This window comes from Colletotrichum navitas, assembly GCF_030913465.1.
Source record: "Colletotrichum navitas strain CBS 125086 chromosome Unknown LY79scaffold_21, whole genome shotgun sequence".
Lineage (NCBI taxonomy): Eukaryota > Fungi > Ascomycota > Sordariomycetes > Glomerellales > Glomerellaceae > Colletotrichum > Colletotrichum navitas.
Window position 1 is genome coordinate 384,091 of NW_026850567.1, and position 22,966 is coordinate 407,056.

At 54.2% G+C, this 22,966-nt stretch overlaps 5 protein-coding genes and 1 non-coding gene across 6 annotated transcripts; 3 read left to right on the top strand and 3 right to left on the bottom strand.

Moving 5' to 3' along the window:
- Positions 1–1,042: 1,042 nt before the first annotated feature.
- Positions 1,043–1,927, bottom strand: LY79DRAFT_550211 (uncharacterized protein). Its single transcript, XM_060557546.1, has one exon. The coding sequence runs from the start codon at positions 1,915–1,917 to the stop codon at positions 1,297–1,299; it is 621 nt and encodes a 206-aa protein (XP_060415449.1). The 5' UTR covers positions 1,918–1,927; the 3' UTR covers positions 1,043–1,296.
- Positions 1,928–3,619: 1,692 nt separating this feature from the next.
- Positions 3,620–9,975, top strand: LY79DRAFT_668845 (acyl transferase domain-containing protein; the record flags this gene model as incomplete). Its single annotated transcript, XM_060563570.1, has 2 exons — positions 3,620–8,822; positions 8,876–9,975. 2 exons carry the CDS (start codon positions 3,620–3,622, stop codon positions 9,973–9,975), a joined length of 6,303 nt encoding a protein of 2,100 aa, XP_060415450.1.
- Positions 9,976–11,482: 1,507 nt separating this feature from the next.
- Positions 11,483–14,010, top strand: LY79DRAFT_162588 (guanine deaminase). Its single transcript, XM_060551156.1, has 3 exons — positions 11,483–11,514; positions 11,704–12,154; positions 12,354–14,010. Exons 2-3 carry the CDS (start codon positions 11,860–11,862, stop codon positions 13,508–13,510), a joined length of 1,452 nt encoding a protein of 483 aa, XP_060415451.1. The 5' UTR covers positions 11,483–11,514; positions 11,704–11,859; the 3' UTR covers positions 13,511–14,010.
- Positions 14,011–15,612: 1,602 nt separating this feature from the next.
- LY79DRAFT_512954 (major facilitator superfamily transporter) lies at positions 15,613–17,482 on the bottom strand (the record flags this gene model as incomplete). The annotated part of the gene is made up of 3 exons (XM_060554439.1): positions 15,613–16,731; positions 16,788–16,872; positions 16,926–17,482. The coding sequence occupies 3 exons, from the start codon at positions 17,480–17,482 to the stop codon at positions 15,613–15,615; spliced, it is 1,761 nt and encodes a 586-aa protein (XP_060415452.1).
- A 2,429-nt stretch (positions 17,483–19,911) lies between these two features.
- LY79DRAFT_648974 (AMP-binding enzyme) lies at positions 19,912–21,724 on the bottom strand (the record flags this gene model as incomplete). The annotated part of the gene is made up of 2 exons (XM_060562514.1): positions 19,912–21,194; positions 21,217–21,724. The coding sequence occupies 2 exons, from the start codon at positions 21,722–21,724 to the stop codon at positions 20,224–20,226; spliced, it is 1,479 nt and encodes a 492-aa protein (XP_060415453.1). The 3' UTR covers positions 19,912–20,223.
- LY79DRAFT_t95 lies at positions 19,943–20,023 on the top strand. The gene has a single exon. It is a non-coding gene; the product is annotated as a tRNA-Gly (tRNA).
- Positions 21,725–22,966: the final 1,242 nt, after the last annotated feature.

Sequence of the window (22,966 nt, forward strand, 5' to 3'; positions counted from 1 at the left end):
TTGGGAGTTGGAGCTTGGAGCTTTGAAGCTTGGTGGGACGTTGAGGCCGATAACGATAAGCTGCAAGCCGCTACGGATACGGTTCCGGCAAGTTTCGTCGCGGCGGGAACTCAGTTGAAGCTTTCAACCACGGATCGATTCTCGTATGTTTACGCATGTACGGCAAGCGTCAAGCTACGGCCGGGAAAATGGTGCCATGATAGTAGATGGGCTCGTCAACCAATGGGGTCCCGGGAGATAGTAGCCGTAGCTCCTCATTAAGGCCCCCTCCAAAAAAACCGAAAAAAAAAAAAAAAAAAAACTTCCAAGTTGTCAGCACGAGAGGACGCAAGGGTGGAATGGGAATGGAGGGAGACGAGGGGCAAAAAGTGGCCGCTGTTCTAGGAACCCGCCAAACTTGACGGGGGGCCAACGTAGCGATACTTGGCGGCTCCGTTTTACAACAAACTTGACCCGAGCTTGTCCCCATTCTTCGGATTTCTTACTCTACTATGTAATTCCCTTCGAGGTTCGAGTCCGCTGTTTGAGATGCTTCAGCTTCAGCCTCGACCGGGAGCTGGTCTGAATTGATCTGCTTATCTAGCAACCTGGTATGCCCATGCTGACCTTTTGACGGCGTCCGACGGGTCGCTCCAGTTCTTCAATGGGGGGTCATTGGGCAGGGTCAATGGGGAGGGAAATGTGGGGCCAAGACGCGGCAGGCGGCAGCCTCATCCAACAAAACCATTGTGATGCGCAACAGATGCGGCGGATCGCCGTTTGTCTCTGGCGGCCACGACTGGCATCCTGGACTATTAAGTTCGGCTTGTCCGAGCCCGCCGAGCGGCATCGATGAGCGATCGGAGACCGAGCCAGGGAGCTCGGTGCAACAAAATGTCGAGGTTCAAGAATTCCAGCCCTGTTCTCATCAGTGCTGCGGGCGGGTTGTCTCAAAGATGCACGATTCTTAGCGCCAGTTGCCCCTCGTCCCTCAAAAAGGGGGGCAGAAAAGAGAAAAAGCAAAGAGGACTGCCATCGAGGGGCTTGCATTCCTCGACGAGAGTCCGCGTGGCATGGCACAGAGATAGCTCCCGCCCCGCCAGCCAGCTGTCCAAGCGTGCGTGCTCGGATGACAAGAGGTTCGAGTGCGGTGAGATTTCGATGCGACGCAATGGCGGGTAACTGTACATCCCGTTCTCCCTGCCGGCTACCCCCTTCCTCAGGGTCCCGCGCATTTCCCATCCACCCCAGCATCAGCCCCAGGCGTGGGGTGAGAGCGGTGGAGAGGAAAGGACGGCAGAAAACCCGGTTACGACCCTAAAACCTGTTGACCGCCTTCGAACCGACTGGGGAGCTGCTGCGGGAACGCAAGGAAGGTTCAAGTAACCTGTACTTTGGGTGATCCCGATTCCCGCATATCTGGGACACGTAGGGTCCAGGCCGATGTGAGCGATATACACTCTCTCGCCTCCGTGGCGAGGCGAGAAAGAAGAGGCAAAAATAAGAATAAAAAAAAATAAAAAAAACCCGATTACTGAACAGAACCCAAAACTTCATTGGCAAGGCACTTCGGCAGCGAGAGATGCCACGCAGAGCCCGAGATAACCCGCGGCGGCGTGAGCGGGTGAGCGTGGCTAATGCTTGTTTGATGCATCCGGGGTAGCAGCACGGCATCTTATCGCCGTGCGCGTGAAGTCTGTTCTTACAAAGAACGTGGTGGGAGTAGAAGAGCCGAAGATGATAGCATTTGGCCGAGGATTCGTGCGTCCATTCATCCAGGACCCCGACAAGAGGAGGGTGGCGGTTAGGTAAGTTGCTCAGACTCGGCAGCGAAGATCCGGAGACACAAGATGCACGCCACCCCAAAAGTGCATCATAAGAGGGAAACAGGATGGAAGAGCGTGGATATTGGCACCGTCTAGCTAAGTACGATGCCATCGTCGTCGTCGTCGTCGTCGTCGTCGTTGCAGTGCGGTGCGTCCTGCCATCCATGCGTGCCTCGGCGACGGTCAGCGGAAGAGGAGGACAAGTACCGATACATCGCCGCCCTCGTTCTCCAGCAGGAGGAGCACCCTTGCGGATCACTCGGGCTGCATGAAGCCAAGGGTGGAGCTGGAGGGGTGGATTGGGTGTGCGACCATCCCCAACAGAACTAAAAATTGGCGAGACATTGAGATTTGAGACTTTGAAGAGAGGGACAACTTCAACATGGAGTAGCAGAGAGGAGTAAGACACCAGATACCTATTGACAAGCATGAATACCCTCTTGTATACCGGGACAGACGTGGCGAAACCAACCAGGTAGCAAGCGTAGATGAAAGAAGGAGACGAATGAAGGAAGATGTTGCAGACAAGGTGCCAATTTACGCCAGCAATTCCTGGAAAGTGCTTTAACTGTCTCTTTCCATTGGCAGTCCAATGCCAGGTAGGACAGGTAGCCGGTGTCAACGCTTGTTTACTCGTTTGCTCGTTTACTTGCAGGCGCACAGAGAAGTGGTACGACAGATGACAGACCCCGAATAGGTACCCGATTCGTTCAATGCCATAGATACTATGTACAAGCTACATCGGGCCAACGAGCCTTTGCTCCGCCAGCCCGAACCAACTGGGTGCATTCCAACGTCTAATGTCCCAGAAATGACCTGGCCTGATTTTTTTTTAATCGTTGAGTACCGTCTCTACCGGCGTGCGTTGTACCTTACCCTTTCCTAGGTACCTCCTTCCACTCTTGCACCCCTCACCCCTCCCTCCCTCCCCATCGTGGCTTCAAACTGGACCAGGCACCTCCAATTAGGTTGATGGGATTGACCTCACTCGCACCAAAAGGCAGGCACCCTCAGTCAACAGGTACTTGTCCCAAAGGTTGGATCCATCCACATCGCCTCCACATCCACACCACACGGGAGACGAACACGCCGCCCTCAATCAATGAGGTGTGAAACTACCTGTGCCTGTACCAATTCCCCAATCCCACTATCTCAATCAACCCATGTTCACACATTGAGATCCAGACAGGCACGCTCACTACTCCTCACTCGCGCACCACTCCAAGAAAGCTAGGACCCGGAGCCCAGACCCAGACCGCAGCAAAACTTCAAAGGGATGCCCTTCAACTAATTGCTGAGTATTTCCCGTCATAACCTCCAAACACCCTCCCAACCTTCCCTTGATCATTTATCCAACTCTTCTTTAACCTGCCATCTGCCACTCTCTCCTTCTCCCCCGCAACTTCACGTCAAGGACCAATCTTGCAGGGCAGTCTTCTCGTTTCCTTTTCTCTTGTCCTTCATAGAACACCAATTGCTCTCGGAGAATCGGACATATAGCTCTAGACGTCCTCCCAACCACTGCAGACCACACCCACACCCACACATCCGCCCTCACCGCCGCCCACATCTCCCCCGTCATCCCGGAGCATCTTGAAATAGCTGCCTCCTGCTCTTCGCTGAGTACACGGAGTCACAGACAGGTAAGTCAATTCTGTTTTCAACGCCCCCATTGGCGCTGTGGCGGAGCGATAACACATGAGAAAACTTGCCCAAGAATGTCTCGGCTAACAAACGTGGCGATTTAAGCTCCATTCGTAGCCCACGAAAAAAAAAATTTACACCCTCTTGATACCCCCCAGCCCGCCATCACCATGTACGGCACCGGAACCGGTCCCCAGACGGGAGTCTCTACCCCCCGATCCAACGCTTCTCTGCGTCCCCTCACTCTTCGCCACGGTTCTCTCGAGACCTCCCTCCTCGTACCGACCGCTCTCCACTTCCACGCTTCGCAGTTGAAGGATCGTTTTACTGCTACTCTCCCCACCGCCACAGACGAGCTCGCTCAAGATGACGAGCCTTCTTCCGTCGCAGAGTTGGTTGCGAGATACATGGGCTTCGTCGCTGACGAGGTCGAGAAGGGCGAGGACGACGAATCGGGCTCCTACGAGGAGGTCCTGAAGCTTGTCCTTAACGAGTTCGAGCGTGGATACCTCCAGGGTAACGAGGTCCACGCCCTAGCTGCTACGTTGCCCGGCATTGATGCCAAGAAGTTGGTCGTCATCCGCAGCTACTACCAGGCCAGACAGACTACTGGTCGCTCAATCAAGGCCTATGGCTCAGCGCTCTTCCGCGCTGCCGACGATGGCTCCGCCGACATTTACACCATTTTTGGTGGCCAGGGCAACATCGAGGAGTACTTTGATGAGTTGCGCGAGATCTACAGGACATACCAGCCATTCATCGGCGAGCTTATTCTCAACGCCGCTGAACAGCTCCAGACCCTCTCCAAGCACCCCGAGGCAGAGAAGCTCTACCCCAAGGGCCTCGACATCATGAGATGGCTCGAGAGCGAAGACGAGACGCCTGATGTGGACTACCTCATCTCGGCCCCTGTCAGTTTTCCCCTGATTGGTCTCGTTCAGCTTGCGCACTACGAGGTCACCTGCAAAGTCCTCGGTGTACACCCCGGCCTGCTTCGCGAGCAGATCAGCGGTACGACTGGTCACTCCCAGGGCATCGTTCTCGCCGCTATCACGGCCGCCGCAGACTCCTGGGAGTCATGGAAGGAGCTCGCACCCTCGGCGCTCACGATCCTTTTCTGGATCGGTGCCCGCAGCCAGCAGGTGTTTCCCCGCACATCGCTGACCCCCACCATGCTGAGAGAGTCCGTGGACAACGGGGAAGGTCTTCCCACCCCCATGCTTAGCATCCGAGACCTTTCTCAGGCTGAGGTACAGAAGCACATTGATGCGACCAACAAGTACCTCCCTGCCGATCGCCATATCTCCATCTCCCTCATCAACAGCCCGCGTAACCTAGTTGTTACAGGTCCTCCCATTTCCCTGTACGGTCTTAACGCCCAGCTCCGCAAGGTGAAGGCGCCGACTGGCTTGGACCAGAACCGTATTCCTCACGGCCAACGCAAGCTCCGCTTTGTCCACCGCTTCCTCCCCATCACCGCCCCTTTCCACAGCAAGTACCTTGCTGAGGCGACGGAGCTGATTGACGAGGACCTCAAGAGCATTAAGATTTCCTCCAAGTCTCTCGGCACTGCGGTGTTCGACACCAACACCGGCAAGGACCTTCGCGAAGCTGGCGACAGCAACATTGTTCCCACCCTCATTCGTCTCATCACCAGAGACCCCGTCAACTGGGAGAAGGCTACCGTCTTTCCCCAGGCGACCCATGTCCTGGACTTCGGTCCTGGAGGCATTTCTGGTCTTGGTGTTCTCACCAGCCGCAACAAGGAGGGTACCGGCGTGCACGTCATTCTTGCTGGCTCTGTCAACGGCTCCGTTACTGAAGTTGGTTACAAGCCTGAGCTCTTTGACCGTGATGAAGAGCACGCCGTCAAGTATGCCGTCGACTGGGTGAAGGAGTTTGGTCCCCGTCTTGTTACCACGTCCAACGGTGACACGTACGTCGACACCAAGATGAGCAGACTCTTGGGTCTCCCTCCCATTGTTGTCGCTGGTATGACGCCCTGCACCGTCCCTTGGGACTTCGTTGCGGCGACCATGAATGCTGGTTACCACATTGAGTTGGCCGGTGGTGGCTACTTCGACCCTGGTATGATGACCGCTGCTCTGAGGAAGATCGAGGGTGCTATCCCTGCTGGACGTGGTATTGGCGTCAACCTTATCTACGTTAACCCTCGCGCCATGCAGTGGCAGATTCCCATGCTCGCAAAGCTCAGGGCTGAAGGTGTTCCTATTGAGGGCCTGACCATTGGTGCTGGTGTTCCTTCCGTCGAGGTTGCCCAGGAGTACATCGACACCCTTGGCCTGAAGCACATCAGCTTTAAGCCTGGTTCTGTTGATGCGATCCAGTCTGTCATCAATATCGCCAAGGCCAACCCTACATTCCCTGTTATTCTGCAGTGGACTGGTGGTCGTGGTGGCGGTCACCACTCGTACGAGGACTTCCACCAGCCCGTCCTGACCATGTACCCACGTATCCGTCGCCAGGCGAACATCATTCTCGTTGCCGGCAGTGGTTTCGGTGGTGCCGAGGACACATACCCGTACCTTACGGGCGAGTGGTCGAAGAACTACGGCTATCCTCCCATGCCCTTCGATGGCACTCTATTTGGCAGCCGTATGATGGTCGCCAAGGAGGCCTATACCAGCCCTGCTGCCAAGCAGGCTATCATCGACGCTCCTGGTGTTGAGGATAGCGAATGGGAAAAGTCCTACACGGGCCCTACTGGTGGTATCATTACCGTTCTCTCAGAAATGGGCGAGCCCATCCACAAGCTCGCTACTCGCGGCGTTCTCTTCTGGGCTGAGATGGACAAGAAGATCTTCTCCCTCCCCAAGGAGAAGCGTGTCGCTGAGTTGAAGAAGAACCGTGATTATATCATCAAGAAGCTTAATGACGATTTCCAGAAGGTCTGGTTCGGTCGCAACCGTGCTGGCGAGGCGGTCGATCTCGAGGACATGACCTATGGTGAGATTGTCCGCCGCATGGTGGACCTGCTTTACATTCGTCACGAGCAACGCTGGATTGATCCCACTTTCATCAGACTCACTGGTGACTTCATTCGCCGTGTCGAGGAGCGCTTCACCTCCCAGCCCGGCCAGGTCGCTCAGCTTCAGGACTACAAGGACCTCCAGTCCCCTTACGAGACTGTCGAGAAGATCTTGTCTCACTACCCTGATGCTGAGACTCAGCTCATCAACGCCCAGGATGTTCAGCACTTTTTGATGCTGTGCTTGCGCCCCATTCAGAAGCCCGTGACCTTCATCCCCACTCTTGACGAGAACTTCGACTTCTACTTCAAGAAGGATTCGCTGTGGCAGTCTGAGGACCTAGGTGCGGTAATTGGTCAGGACGTCGGCCGTACCTGTATTCTTCAAGGACCTATGGCTGTCAAGTACTCGAAGGTCATTGACGAGCCCATCAAGGACATTCTTGACGGCATTCATAACACCCACGTCAAGTATTTGACCAGGGACCTTTACAATGGTAACAAGGAGGCGATCCCCACCATTGAGTACTTTGGTGGCAAGTTGATTGAGAGCGAGGTCCCCGTCGAGGATGTCGATGGTCTGACCGTCTCGTATGATGACGCCCACAAGAACACTTACCGTCTGTCGGCCTCGCCCACGGCCACTCTACCTAGCCTTGATGCTTGGCTGGCTCTGCTTGCTGGTCCCGACCGCAGCTGGCGCCATGCCCTTCTCACCTCCGAGGTTGTTGTCCAGGGCCAAAAGTTCCAGAACAACCCCATCAAGCGCATTTTTGCCCCCGCTCGTGGCCTCTTTGTCGAGATTCACAACCCCAAGGACCCGAAGAAAACCAAGATCGTCGTCAAGGAGCAGCCTCGCCACAACCAGTACGTCGATGTCATTGAGGTCCAGCTTGAAGGTCAGAACGAGATTGTCGTCAGCATGATTAAGGACACCACCGCTCTTGGCAAGCCCGTTGCGCTTCCTCTCAAGTTTACCTACCACCCGGAGGCTGGCTACGCTCCCATCCACGAGGTTATGGAGGGCCGTAATGACCGCATCAAGGAGTTCTACTGGCGTGCGTGGTTTGGTGACGAGACCTTTGACCTCGATGCCGATGTTAGCAGCAAGTTCGACGGTGGCAAGGCTACCATCACCGGCGAAGACATTAACGACTTCATCCACGCTGTTGGCAACACCGGCGAGGCCTTTGTCGAGCGCCCAGGCAAGACGGTCTACGCCCCTATGGACTTTGCCATCGTCGTCGGCTGGAAGGCTATCACGAAGCCCATCTTCCCCCGCACTATTGATGGTGACCTGCTGAAGCTGGTTCACTTGTCCAACGAGTTCCGTATGAAACCTGGTGCCGAGCCTTTGAAGAAGGGCGACGAGGTCTCCACCACTGCCCAGATCAATGCTGTTATCAACCAGGATTCCGGCAAGATGGTCGAGGTCTGCGGTACCATCTACCGGGATGGCGAAGCAGTCATGGACGTCACCTCTCAGTTCCTGTACCGCGGTGCCTACACAGACTACGAGAACACCTTCCAGCGCAAGATGGAGACCCCAATCCAGCTGCACCTGGCCACCAGCAAGGACGTCGCTGTTCTTAAGTCGAAGCAGTGGTTCAACACTGATGACCTGCCCCGCGACCTGGACCTCCTGGGACAGACGCTCACATTCCGTCTTCAGAGCTTCTACCGCTACAAGACTAAGACGATGTACAGCAGTGTCTCCACCCAGGGCCAGGTCCTCCTTGAGCTTCCCACAAAGGAGATCATCCAGGTCGCCAGCGTTGATTACGAGGCTGGCCAGTCCAACGGCAACCCTGTCGTCGATTACCTTGAGCGCAATGGTGCCCCCCTCGACCAGCCTCTGAACTTCGAAAACCCCATTCCTCTCAGCGGGCGCACCCCTCTCCAGCTCCGTGCCCCTGCGACGAACGAGAACTACGCTCGCGTCTCTGGCGACTACAACCCCATCCACGTTTCGCGCGTCTTTGCCAACTACGCCGCCTTACCCGGCACCATTACCCACGGCATGTACTCCAGTGCAGCCGTCCGTAGCTTGGTTGAGACTTGGGCTGCTGAGAACAACATTGGCCGTGTCCGCAGCTTCCACGCCTCTTTGGTCGGCATGGTTCTCCCCAACGATGACCTCCAGGTCAAGCTTCAGCACGTTGGTATGGTCTCTGGCCGCAAGATCATCAAGGTCGAGGCTAGCAACAAGGAGACCGAGGAGAAGGTCCTCCTCGGTGAGGCCGAGGTTGAGCAGCCTGTCACGGCATACGTCTTTACCGGCCAGGGTTCCCAGGAACAGGGTATGGGTATGGAATTGTACGCCAGCAGCCCCGTCGCCAAGGAGGTCTGGGACCGCGCCGACAAGTACTTGTTGGACAACTACGGTAAGCTATATACCCCTAGCTTCTCTCTAAGATCCCTAGCTAATTCTTTCCAGGCTTTTCTATCACCAACATTGTCAAGAACAACCCCAAGGAGCTCACCGTTTACTTTGGTGGTCCTCGCGGTAAGGCCATTCGCCAGAACTACATGGCCATGACCTTCGAGACCGTTGCTGCCGATGGAACCATCAAGTCGGAACGTATCTTCAAGGAGATTGACGAGAAGACCACCTCGTACACCTACCGCTCGCCCACCGGCTTGCTGTCGGCTACTCAGTTCACTCAGCCGGCCCTTACCCTCATGGAGAAGGCCAGCTTTGAGGACATGAAGTCCAAGGGCCTTGTGCCGCGCGACTGCACTTTCGCCGGTCACTCTCTGGGTGAGTACTCGGCCCTCGCTGCCTTGGCGGAGGTCATGCCCATTGAGAGTTTGGTGTCGGTTGTTTTCTACCGTGGTTTGACCATGCAGGTCGCCGTCGAGCGTGACGCGGCCGGACGCTCCAACTACTCCATGTGCGCCATCAACCCCAGCAGGATCTCCAAGACGTTCAACGAAGAGGCCCTGCAGTTCGTTGTTGACTGCATTTCGGAGGAGACGGGCTGGCTGCTTGAGATTGTCAACTACAACATCGCCAACATGCAGTACGTCGCCGCCGGTGACCTCCGCGCTCTCGACACGCTCACGGGCGTCACCAACTTCCTCAAGCAGCAGAAGATCGACATTGAGGAGATGCGCGGCAACATCGACGAGGCCAAGGGTGCTCTCAAGGAGATCATCAAGGGCAGTGCCGAGGCGACGCTCAAGAAGCCGACGCCGTTGGAGCTCCAGCGTGGTTTCGCAACGATCCCTCTCCGCGGTATCGACGTGCCTTTCCACTCGACCTTCCTCCGGTCCGGTGTCAAGCCGTTCCGGTCCTTCCTCCTCAAGAAGATCAACAAGACGACGATCGACCCCGCCAAGCTTGTTGGCAAGTACATCCCCAACGTGACGGCCAAGCCGTTCGCCATCACCAAGGAGTACTTTGAGGACGTGTACAAGCTCACCAACTCGCCCAAGATTGCGTCAATCCTGGCGAACTGGGATCAGTACACCCAAGACGGACCTGGCCCTAACGGCGTCACTGCGAGCCACGAGGGACCGGGCGCGGCCGCATAGGTTCGGCTACAGTTCAACTAGCTGCCCTAGCAGATGGATGGTGGGTAGAGAGAGAGAGAGTTACGCTGTTACGAAGAAGAAGAAGAGAGAGAGGGAGTAAGAGGGATGGATGATTGATTACGGACACTGAATGACTCTGGACGGCGTAATCATTGTACAAATTCGGAACGTATTTTTCAATGACTGTTTTACCATGTCGCGTTAGAAAGTTTTAGTGTTTAGTCTAGGGCTGGGGCGTTGATTGTTATTAGTGTGTTTTAACGGACGGCAAGAGAAGACAATAGAGAGCAATTGGTTCAATTTTGGTTCCCTCGGATGGACGTGAAAGAAAGCCGTGGCGCCATACGTTGGCTAAGAGAATATGCCCGAAGGGGCGCTGCATTGTCCGACGTACAAGCAGGGCAGCTGGCGGGTGATACGGATGACTGGTGGCTGAAAGGTGCTAGGATGCCAGAGTGAGTGTCAGCGGGGGATCTGCAAAAGGAAGCTGCAAGGACCCGAAACACAGATGGTTCTCCCGAAGGACACAGCATGGGACAGCCGGGGGGGGGATGTTTGGTTGTTGGTTCCGAGGGGTGATTTGCTAGCAATGGAAGTGAAGAAAATACTGGGGGGGCAAGGATGAACAATCAAGAGCAAAAGACAGGCAAATGAGGTAAGCAGATGGAAGGGAGCGGGTGCTCAATTACTAGCCGGTGAACAAGAAAAGAGGCCATCAACCCGGATTAGAAGGGGTTAAGAGGGATTAGTAGGAGGAATAAGGAGTTTGGGAAAACGGGCAAGAAACATGGTCGGGCGAAGCTATCGAAGCTATCCGGATCGAGCAAAGCTGACTAACGGTACCCTACCTGCCTACATAGCTCAGGTACCTAGGTAGGTAGGTAGATCGTACATAGTACCTAGGTAGGTAGGTACCTAGTGGGTAGGCGGGCAGCGGCGAGCGCCGTGTTACGTGCGACCGGCGCGCTGCGAAGTGGGGGGGTCGTGGAGTGTTTGGGATTCCCGGGCTCACATAGCCTGGAAGTCAGCGGGCAGCACGTCTTCTTAACCTGGCGGTACTATTGCATGTTTTTATCAGTGGCGGTCTCAACTGTCCAACCCGCCGCTTATGGGACGACGGCGGCGTGCCTTGACACGGTAGACGGCTTTGGCCTAACGAAATGCGGCAAGCTTCTTGCTTCCTCGGCATGCTTCTGATACTCTCCCGCTGCATACACTGCACACTAAGATTGAGATTCCCCCGCCCCAGCCCTCGTCTGATTCGTCTTATCTCTCTCTCTCTCTCTCTCTTGATGGAAGTATCCGATGATAATACCTGACTGACGGCAGCGGATGAAGTGAAGCACCTGTTTCGATGCGCGTCATATTGTCGCACTGCATATATCTAACGGCTCTTGCCTCCTTGCTTTTTCTCCTTCCCCGCCGCTCTCGCGGTCTAGTTTTCTTGGAGTTTCGGACTCTTGTGCTGGTTCGGTGATATCCATACCACCAAGTACTACCGTTTTCCCCCCTTCCCTCTTTCAACACCAACACCACCTCGTGATCTGTTCGTACGCTCCCAAGACCTAGAGTTTTGACATTCACATTGAATCCGAGTTGTACCGGTTGTCAGCAAGAGCATTGGCAACAACGTCATCTGGCCCGCCGTGGACTCTTGAAAGACGACGTGGGATCGGTCCCCCTTCCCGACTTTGCCGACGGCAACCGAGCAACGAACGAACACAATAGTGATCCCAACGTCAAGGCCAAACAGATCCGGACCGGATTATTAACCAAGGCGACGACTGCGACGACGAAGACGATTCGTTCACCAACACCAACAAAAGCGGTATTCTCGGCCAATCTCAACAACAACATCAACGGGACGCTGCAACATTGCCAACAATGGGCGATATGATTAGAGACCTGCCCGCCGCGGCTTCGTCATCGTCGCCGACAACGCGACGTAACCAGCTCTTCCTCGGCACCTTTGTGCACTCCAAGACGAGGGAGGCGCTCGAATACCTCCACAACACGGCTGTTTGCGTCGACGCATCATCCGGCACCATTGTCGCTGTCGAGGTGGGATACGACTTGAGGAGGTCCGAGGCCGAGCTGCTCCCCCGCCTGGGGTGGAAGGTCGGTGATGTCGAGGTTCGTGTGGGGGAGGAGGGGCAGTTCTTCTTCCCCGGCTTTATCGGTAGGCCGCCATGTTTTCTTTTCTTTTCTTCTTTTCTTTTTTTCCTTCTTCCCTCTCTCAATGCTGCCCTCCCTACGTCTGCCCGGAGTCAGGTGAGACAACGGGCTACAAAACCTTTGCGAGACATGCACGCGTTTGTCTCGTGGACAATCAAATCCTACCCCCCGCAACCTTGAGGCTAACGTTACCGTCACCGCAGACACCCACGTGCACGCTTCGCAATACCCCAATGTCGGCATCTTTGGAAAGTCCACCCTTCTCGACTGGCTCAACACGTATACCTTCCCGCTCGAGGCCAGCCTCAAGGACCAGAAGAAGGCCAAGCGCGTATACACAGCCTGCGTGCGCCGCACCCTCGCCCACGGCACTACCACCTCGGCGTACTACGCCACTATCGATGTCGACGCCACCAATCTTCTGGCAGACATCTGTTTGGCACTAGGCCAACGCGCATTTATCGGGCGGGTGTGCATGGACCGCGAGGGCTTGTGTCCTGAGTACTACAAAGATGAGTCGCCACAAGATTCGTTGAGAAAGACGAGGGAGACTGTGGACTACATACGGACCATCGACCCGGGTTTCGAAATCGTCGCGCCCATTCTGACGCCGAGGTTCGCACCGTCGTGCTCGAGCGAGGCGATGAGGGGGCTGGCGAGCATGCAGAAAGAGCTCGACGTCCTCGTGCAGACGCACATCTCGGAGAACGAGGGCGAGATCGAGCTCGTCAAGGAGCTCTTCCCCGAGAGCACGAGCTACGCCGACGTCTACGACGCCCACGGCCTGCTGGGGGAGAAGACCGTGCTCGCGCACGCGATCCACCTGTCTGAGGAGGAGGCGGCCACCATCGCCGAGAGGGGCGCCAAGGTGTCACACTGCCCGTGCAGCAACAGCAGCATCACGAGCGGCGCGGCGCGGGTGCGCTGGCTCTGGGACAAGGGCATCGACGTCGGCCTGGGGACGGACATGAGCGGCGGGTACAGCCCGAGCATCCTCGACGCCGCCAGGCAGGCGGCGCTGGTGTCGCGGCACGTGGCCATGGGGCTGCGCGGTCAGGAGCGGGAGAGGGCCAAGCTGACGGTCGAGGAGGTGTTGTACCTCGCGACCAGGGGCGGCTCCAAAGTCGTCGGGCTGCAGGCCAAGGTCGGCGGGTTCGAGGTCGGCATGCAGTGGGACGCGCAGCTGATCGGGTTGCCGCTGGTCGACGAGGACGGCGGGCGCGGCGGGGAGGGGGGCAACGTCGACATATTTGGGTGGGAGAGCTGGGAGGACCGGGTCGCCAAGTGGCTCTTCAACGGCGACGACCGGAACACCAAGGCGGTCTGGGTCAAGGGACGGATGGTGCATTCGAGGACATGAGGATGCCCGAGCAACATGTATCGGTGAGAGAGACGCGCTCCGCAATAGACGGACTTGACGCGAGAGACGGGATGCATTAGGCCGGCGTTCATTGGGACTTTGTTTTGCTGTTACAATATGAGGATAAATGCGTTGAGTCACTTGTTGTCAGCCAGCATCTGCCCCTTAGGCTTCTCATGAACGATCCTTCACTCAAATATCATATTGAATTACGTGTCCAAGGTGCGACATATATGATCTGTCGCGATCCCAGTACTACGCCTACGTCTTATCGGACGAAACAATACATGACCTGTTGTCTTTGAAACAACAATACGTTAGAAACACACAGTTTATTTCTAAGCCCTTGCACTTTAGCAAAGAGCAGTTTCTGATGTACGGTACAGCCCGTGACTAGTTCCTTGCATAGATCAAAGACCAATTGAGAACAACCAATCGTTTTCAAGATCGAATGGAAACACTCATCTTACGACGGGCATGTGAGCCGTTCAACACGGAGCTTGACCTTGAGGAACGACATCGCTTCATACAAATTTTACTCAAGAGACGCCCGGTACTCGATCATAATTTCTCAAGCTCAGGGATTGACTTGAGCTCTTGTGTGGACTTGGATGGCTTCATGCAGGCTTGGCATATCTTTTTATGCGAGACTTGTGCGTGCGTCCACTCGCCGAGACTATACCACTAACAACAAGATGTATAAAAAGCATTGTTGGCAGGCTGTTAAGATGATTGAAAGTTTTGCTTAGGCGAGTGTACTGCGTATGCCCAAATCACAAAAGGTTCTTGTGGACCTTGTCACGATGGACCAACCGTTTGCTGCGGCGATGTATTTCGAAGCAAACTCTCTGTTCGAATTGTGATATATCGCCCACCTGATTTCTAGCAGTCCATCATTTCGCCACTGATTTCGAGGTCCGCAAGGCGGCTGTTCTGAGCCTTGGTCAAGAGCGCTTCTGGTCTCTTGCAGTGAAGCAGTTCATCCCCTGAGCTCGGAATATATTGAAAAGTTATATCGAAAGGCAGCATAGGCGTTCTAGAGCTGCTAAGACGAGCTGAAGACTGCGGGCGATGGGTATCTGACCAGCCTGGTGAAGCCTTGGCAGGGATCGAAGGCGGTGGGCCCCGAGTTGATACGAATAGAAAATATTGGGGGAATCGAAAGCTATGAATCTGTTTTAAGACGATTTGATCACAAATAATATGATTTATGTAGCCTTTTAAGCAAACTAATGCCATCTTGGACATATTACGGGGATCAAGCTAGGCAGAAGCTCGAACCTAAGCCCAGACTTGTCGGGATACTTCAGCGGGAGAATGAGACGACCAGCTGTCGTACTGACACATGAATCAATATATTCTAAGTTATGGCTCTAAACTATAGTAACAGAACATATGGTTGTCATTTTTATAGATAGCGAGATAGCAAAATAGTTGAATAAGGCAGTTAGAGCCAGCCAGCTAACGGTGGGTTCGTTGTGTACCTGTGCAACCTTACGGGGGGCTGCCTTAAATAAGTGCCCTTAGTACTGACACATACGCAATTCGTTAAATACACAGACTTTGTTATACTGTAAAACGGATAGCAATTGTAGCGAAGAGGATGCGCGGCAGTACTGTGGCCAGCCGGCCGGCCCCCCGGACATACAGCCCGCTGGACGGTGGAGACCGGTAGTCCCACCGGGTCCGACATTATCGGCCTTGGACGGTAATAGCGGGCCCGTGATTGGCTGAGCTTCTTTTTCCCGACGCCAAGGGAACTGCCCGACCTGGAACTGATGTGAGCCGGTATATGGGGAAAGCCTTTCCTCTTGGCTCGACGGCCGCATGTGGCTCCGGCTCAGACGCCTCCGTGGTTGTTCAACAGCCCAACAGTATAAGCGCCAGATACTTCGAATACCTTGAAGCCAGTGTCTCCATACAGTTTCATCACATGTATTTGAGAAATATTGCGATGACACACTGAGTTTTACGTGAAAATGTTGTACATTGGTATCATTGATATCGTGATTGCACTTAAAGCTCACGCCTTACACCATTCCATGATCATATCATTTCTGCATTGAGACTACAATGGTGTTGAAAATCCATTACCACATCGATTAGAGATTCTCGGGTTCAAGCTGCTCTGGAGGAACTGCGGCAACGCGACGACCGCCCTTGGCGCGTCGGTCCGCTTCGAGGGACTGAGCAAACTTAGACCTCTCTCGAATGACGGGTCCCTTCCAGTAGATTATGTATACCGGAATCGTGACCACGAGAGCAAGGCAAGCCAGTACGGTGCTCGCATACTCAGTATGGCGCGAATCGCCAATGTTCTCGTAGAGAGGGGCCGCATACATGGCGGCAATGCCGGCGAGAAAGTCTCGAGCAAACCCGTTTCCGCCAGTAGCAGAAGCAGAGTACGGACCGTAACTCGCTACCATATAATCGATTGTGCTCATGTAAATGCCAAAGTTGGCGATGGCAATTAGGCACGAGAAAATCATGGGGGCGATCCAGTGAGACTCGGGAGGTTCAATTGAGGTCCAGGCAAACCCGAACAGGCCGATCGTCTCGAGGGGAGCGAGGTACAACAGCCACTGTAGACGATACTCGGGTGCCAGCGCGTCAGGCCCCTTTGCTCGGGTGACGCGGTGGTCTCTGATGATCCAAGGGATATAGGAGATGTACGCCAGCAAATACCCAATGTTGATGGGGATGAAGGCCCACGCCTTTTCAAGAGTCCCAAAACCCCACTTGTTGAAGACCGGAGCGAACCCTTCTTGGAAGGTGAAAATCAGGGCGTCGGAGAATCCCGATAGCAGCGAGCACGATAGGACAATGGGTTCCCGGACGAACATCTCGAAGGGGCGGATCCAGGTGATGGCGAACTCGTGCATGGAGAGCCGGGGCTTCTTGACCTCGTTAGGCCCGTAGACGTTGGTGTCCTCGCCAGATTTGCGGCGCCGTTTGGCCTCTCGGTCCATGATGATGGTGGTGCGGCTCTCGGGCATGAAGAAATGGATGGACTGGACGACGACGCCGAAGATGAGCTGGATCCAGAAATTCCAGTACCAAGGGAGGAACTTCTGGATCGGACCGCCGACCACAGGGCCGACCGAGGTTCCGAACACGGAAGACAGCACGACGAAGAGGACGGCCCATTGCTGTTCCTCCGGTTGGTAGAGATCGGCAACCATTCCGATGGTGACGCTGCCACCGGCTGAGCTGAGCCCGCCCTGAGGGTAATGTTAGCTTCATTGCGGTCATGAGGGGGGGCTTGGTCACCACAAACCAGTCCTCGAGCCACGATAATGCTTCCAAAGTTAGGGGCTAAAGCAGCAAGGATTTGCCATATGTTCACCAAGAACAGAGAGCATCTACAACAGTCAATCAGCCATGGTCCAGCACAGGTGCGATCACGAAAACTCACTGCAAGATCCTCCACCTTCCAAACTCCTCGCTCCAAGGCGCCCAAAGCTCGCAACCGAACGCATAGGCAACCAGAAAGGCACACTGGCCAGCACGAGCAGCCTGCTCGCTGACACGGAAAGCCTCGCTGATGGGAGTGACGGCGCTCGGGAACACACTGGTGTTGAAGTTCATCGAGACCTGGACGGCGAAGATGGAGGAGAGGAGCATCCACTTCTTCCATGTCGGCCAGGAGTAGCCCAGGATATGGTCGCATTCGTCTTCGGTGATGATTCGCTTCCCATCCGGGGTATACTCTGGTTGCTTACGGCTGTTCGCGGCCGCTAGGTCCTCGTCGTGGCTCCTGGTACCCTCGGCCTCCTCGTCCCGGCCGGGTCCGTCCACAAAGAAGCCACCGTCCGACCCATCCCCGGACTTCTCTGCGTTTGGTCTTTGATGCTTCTCGGCATCGAAACTCGGTTCGACACGGGTCAGGCTGCTTTCTCGAGTCGGGGCCTTGTCTTCATTGTTAGACGGCCGGGAAGCCCGTGCACTATCGGAAGCCGGCACGGAAGCCATGCTGACGGGCTGCCTTGAAAGGATAGCTCTGAGGGGCACCGTGATGTAACCGAGAGTTAATGTAAATGTCCGATAATTAACGACAACGCCAAAGTTGCGCTGGCTCTGCGTCCCGATTTGACTTGATCAGTCAATGGCCGAAACCCCACAGACAAGAAAAATATCAAAGGAAAAGTGGTTGGTCCAATATTCCAGACCCTCCGAACTAGCTAGCCAACGGCGTCTTTATCAATCTCCATGACTTCTTCAATTCCACCGAGGGGTTTTTTTACGTCAAACTGGAGACATGACGCTATTTAGCCAAGACGTTGCCCGCGGCCCTACCTCTGCGACTAGCGCTGGGAAAAGAAAAAAGATGGCCCCCTCCAAAAGTGGTACAACGGACCGTTAATTCTTGAGTTGACTCTGACCATCCTCCGTGTGTAATTCGACATATCTAATTCAGTGGAGCAGGAACAGCGGGAAACTCAAGAATCATTTCCCTTTTTCACTGTAGACGAGATAACTACAAGGCGGCCCCCCCCGTAGCGTCACACAGGTAGACAACAGCCATAAACACAGTGAAAGTAACATGACGGAGACGAGATAACAAGCATCGTCCGCACCACGACTGCGGCTTGACATCATATGGTGTGGGCTCTTTGGAATTGCGGGTCGGCGGTGGAACAATGACGGAAAGCGTGGAACCGATGGCCTGGCGAGCAACGCAGTTCATCCCCGATTATCAAAGTTGCCGGCCGAGGTGGGCCTTTTTTTTTTTTTTTTTGGTCGAAAATTGCCTTTCCAAAATTTGAAAAGTGCGCGTGGAAAAGGCGATATTCTACTACGCCTTGTGGCGAGGGAAAGGTATCTCACCCTATAATACTGCTCCATTCTCGGTGACGGAATGGGTAGCGGTAACTCTTGGTAGGCTCTTTCAGTATCCAACTGGCGATCATACGCAAAATTGAAGTCAGGCTTATGATACGGCGGGGTTAGAATACTCACTGGAGCAGCTCCATCGGGACTTCTTTAAGTCGAGGGCACCAACCAACGTCCCTATTTCGCCCTTCCAGGCTGGATAATATGATTTTGGATGCCGCCATCTGCAGATGCTGGCTGCTCTAACGGGTGAGCGACATGACAAGCTAGCGCTCATTGCTGATTTCTCAAAACAAGAAATGTGGGAGCGCGTGGAATAAGATCTTAGATGCATACGCTAATTTGTCAGAGAAAATCTGCTTGACCTGCCATGCTCAACTGTATTATTCGGTGCTTAGAAACCAACCTGATTGTCTCGTTGCTTCCAATTGACATCAGGAAATGTATGCGTTGTACCGGCTTCCCTTGCTTCAGCAAGATAGGGCTAAAAAGCCGGTTGTTGATGTGCGGGCGTGTGTGGTAATGATAGGAGGCGGCGAGCCTAACCAGGCATTTGGACATGTATAAGAATACTGACGAACTCACAAAATTCAAAGAAGTCAAACCACAAAGGACATACTCGTCATACATCATTAAGCAAAGGGGCCAAGCAACTCATGGTTTTGTCATTCATTAATTTGGGCTGTGACGGCAAAGTACGGGTCTTCAAAGTTTGAATGAATTGGGTCATTTCGAATCCTTCATAAATGAATTGGAACCTCGATGTGCTCTTCTGTTCCAAGTAAACAATCCTGAGAGCTGTGGAAGTTGACTTGACATGGAGTTTATGACTTAGGGACTGTCGAGGAAATTATGGCTTGTGCCAACACTTGGCAAATGAGTGTATCCACGTATGTTGGACTAATTTCATGCGACACTGCCTAGGATTGGGGTCACTCCCCTCTAGAAAAAGAAAAAGGCCACACTACTGGACAGACATGATGAAAGGATGAAGATGTTGGGCCGCAACAAGGCGTTTTCGTAAGGGGGTCGAGGACTGACGTGAGGTGGGTAGCAATGAGAGGAGCAGTTCCCGTGGCGTCTCCGCAACAGCTCCCAAGTACGACTAGGCAGAAGAATAAAGAATTTCGAGTTTATCGACTAGCTGGCCGCGCTATTTGACACATAATCAAGCGCATGTCTGAGACTGAACAGGGCTTATATGGGATACGCAGAGAGTTATTGGTTCTTGGGCGTTTTCCAGTTGGCTAGGCCGATTCATTGGCTGCTCATAATAGAAATCTGACGGCTGACACGCACCTGAATTGTGCATGGTGCGCATCGGCGATGTCAGACGGACGTTTGAATCCTTCTCAACAGCCGACCTAGGATATACCCGCGTTTGCCGAACCACACCTTGGAATTGATTGGTACTCTAAGGCGGACCAGATAATGTGACCTAAAGCAATTTCCATTGGTAGATCTAAAACACCCTTAACGTTATCCCATTCCTCTCGTCGTATACTATGCAAGGCATACTCACCATCAGGGTGATAGCAAAGTTGGCATGTTACCTGAGTGTTGAATTTCAGGTGACAGTCATATCCACAAGGTAAATCTGCGCCGATGGTTTAGTGGTAAAATTCTCCGTTGCCATCCAGCAGCGTCGGGGAGCCGGGGGTTCGATTCCCCCTCGGCGCAAGTCTTTTGCTTTGACTCGCAAGTGTTTTCTGTTTTCTATCTATTTTCCATTTTCTTCTCTTTTTCGTGTGACACGTCCCAGTGAAACTTCTTCTCTGAGGCATACTTTATTTTATTTCTTCCTTGACCCCTGTCAGGGTCAATCGGTACAGGGGTTGCATCCCATTACCGGTAGCGTACTTTTCTATATGATGAGCCTGCTACAATCTTGCTACGGAGTCCTCTGTCAAAAGGTGTTTTAGAACCTTGCCTGACCCTGTCCGAGGGAATTGTTCAACAAGAATAATCTCTCTTGGCACCTTATACCGAGCAATTCGTGAACGGCAATGCTCGATCATGTCTTCATGGGTAAGCTGAGTGCCGGGCGCCGCAATTATGAATGCGCGCCCGGCTTCGCCCCAGAGCTGATCCGGCACACCGATAACTGCAGCATCGACCACGCCAGGGTGCTCAACCATCGCGGCCTCAATTTCTGCAGGATACACGTTTTCTCCCCCCGAGATGAACATGTTCTTACGTCTGTCAATCAAAAAGACGTACCCGTCCTCGTCGACCCGCCCAATGTCACCAGAGCGGAACCACCCATCTCTCGTGAACGCAGTAAGGTTCTCTTCTGGCCGATTCCAATACCCCGGAGTGACGCTCGGACCAGACACAATGATCTCCCCCGGTGCGCCGACTGGAACATCCTTGTCACGTTCGTCTACCACCCGGACAGCCGTCAACGGGCCCGGGAGGCCCACAGAGCCCGCCTTGACGTCGATGAGCTCCGGGGACAGCGGCATGCCAGAGACTGTGCCCATTTCGGTCGAACCATACCCATCGACCATGCGGATTCCACGGCTCAGCCACCATTTGATACGAGCTGGGGGGTTGGGGGCTCCGCCCGTAAAAAGCGCCTTGAGAGTGGACCACTCTGACGTGTTGAAATTGGGTGCGCGAGCAAGGGCCTCGGCCATTTGAGGTACGCAAAAGTAATGCGTAACGTGCAGACATGCATCGCCGAGACGAGCATTGGTGAGGTCGGAATTGAACTTGGGAGACACAATGATTGTACCGCCTCGCATTAGACATGGCCAGATTTGAGCAATGAGACCCATGAAATGGAACATGGGCCCGTCGCAGAGGAAGACGCTCCCGGTGTCGACCTCTGTCAGAATGCTGAAGTTGACTGTCGTAGCCAGCCAAGATACACCGGGCATTCAATGTGACACCTTTGGGTGCCCCGGACGTCCCCGACGTGTAGAGAATAACGCACGTCTCGTCCGCGAGCCTTGCATCCAAGCGAGGCGCGTATTCTGCAGCATCCACAGCTGCAATCAAATTCGAAAAGCTAATGTGCTGGCAGCCGAGAGGCATTTCTGGTGGGTCGAGATCCGTGAAGAGAATGGCCGGGGCGCAATCGACCAACAGCTTTGTGAGTTCGGCTCGAGCAAGACGCCAGTTGAGTGGAACGAAGATCGCTCCCAGCCTCATGAGGGCTTGCTGCACAATGATCTGATGGACGTTGTTGGCTGAGATGGTCGCCACTCTATCGCCGGTCTGAACCCCTTGTCCGCACAATACGGAGGCCGCGCGCTGAATGTCGGCATCGAGTTCCAAATACGTCCATCTGCGGTTGGTTGCCAGGTCGATGCAGGCCAGACCGGTCGGCCGTAAACGTGCATGAAGCAGCACTGGGTCCGGAGTGAGAAGATCCATTAGTACCCGTTCGAAGAAGTTGGGTGATTGGATTTCGAGGCGGGGGGGGGGATGATGAGAGCCGCGTTGGAGCTAGAGATCTTATTGAATTTGAATCCTCTCGCAATGTTGCACCGTTGTCCCCGAGACGAATGCGGGAGGGAGCAGCCGCTGTCGATCTGTGGCTGCTCAACAACCCCCGTTGGCCGTGATGATATTCTATCGAAGCCCAAGCCCCCAGCCAAGGCCTTTTGTTGGTTGGATACGAAACATTGCTAATTTGGAAAGGAGAGAATGTACGAGGGAGGAGGCGTGAAACTTTATTTGCGGCGTTCAAACAAGTCGTTGAACAGAGTAAGCCGCACACGTTCGTCACCTTCGCGCCGGCAGGACTCGGCCCTTTTTCCATTTCCAGCTGTCCATCTCCAGTTTCTGAAATCGCTAATGTACCACTAATACGCTCGAGTAGTGTGTGACGCGTGAAGAAGGATGTGTCAACGTCGGTTGACGAGTAGAATTCAAGTGTCCTGGTATGCAGGCGGCAATTGGTGTGTGTGGGGGAGACAACCAACAAGCTGCTGCGCCGTGAGACCTTGAATCCTACGCATCCTTCCGTGTGTGTAGGCAGTCATCCCAAATCAGGTTACTAGATGCATGGTTTCACCGGCTCTGGCAATGAACTGATGCATCTTATGGCACTAGCACCAAGTATGAACATGTAAATCGTGTTCTCGGCCGACCAGCGAGAAAGCCTTGGGGTCCTCAGCTGGGTTCTGGGCAAACACCTTGAACACTCACCGGGATTCCGCACATCCACATCCGAGCCCCCCTCCATCTTACCTCAGCCACCGGATTTCGAGCTCGATACAGTAAAGCCCATTGATTCATCGCGGCATTGCTGCTGCATCCTACAGGAAATTCTTTTCTCGGCCTGGCGGCTGGGTCTACCTGCTGTCCTAGAAGGATATTTTAGGTGCGGTATTAGGCAGCTGACAGTAGACGGTCTAAATGCAATCTGATTTGATATGAACACCACGGTCTAGGTGCCAGCTGCAGTGCGTCTATCTAGACGCTAGCGGAACGACGGGGAGTCACTGGCTCGTCTACCTCTGTTTGTAATAGTGACGAGTGAGTACGTTGCATGCGGACTGTTATAAGGCAGCAACCTGTCACCCTTTAAATAAGTTCGATATGGCTCATAAGCTCGAACCATTCTTTTCCAAAGCAAGTATAAGCCCGGACTCATCCAGAAGGCTACATAGA

Bases quoted from the DNA above. Each gene is read 5' to 3' on its own strand.
- LY79DRAFT_550211 (XM_060557546.1), bottom strand. From the start codon at position 1,917: ATGGCATCGTACTTAGCTAGACGGTGCCAATATCCACGCTCTTCCATC.
- LY79DRAFT_162588 (XM_060551156.1), top strand. From the start codon at position 11,860: ATGGGCGATATGATTAGAGACCTGCCCGCCGCGGCTTCGTCATCGTCG. The intron at 12,155-12,353 runs GTAGGCCGCCAT...CCGTCACCGCAG, and splicing joins CTTCTTCCCCGGCTTTATCG to ACACCCACGTGCACGCTTCG.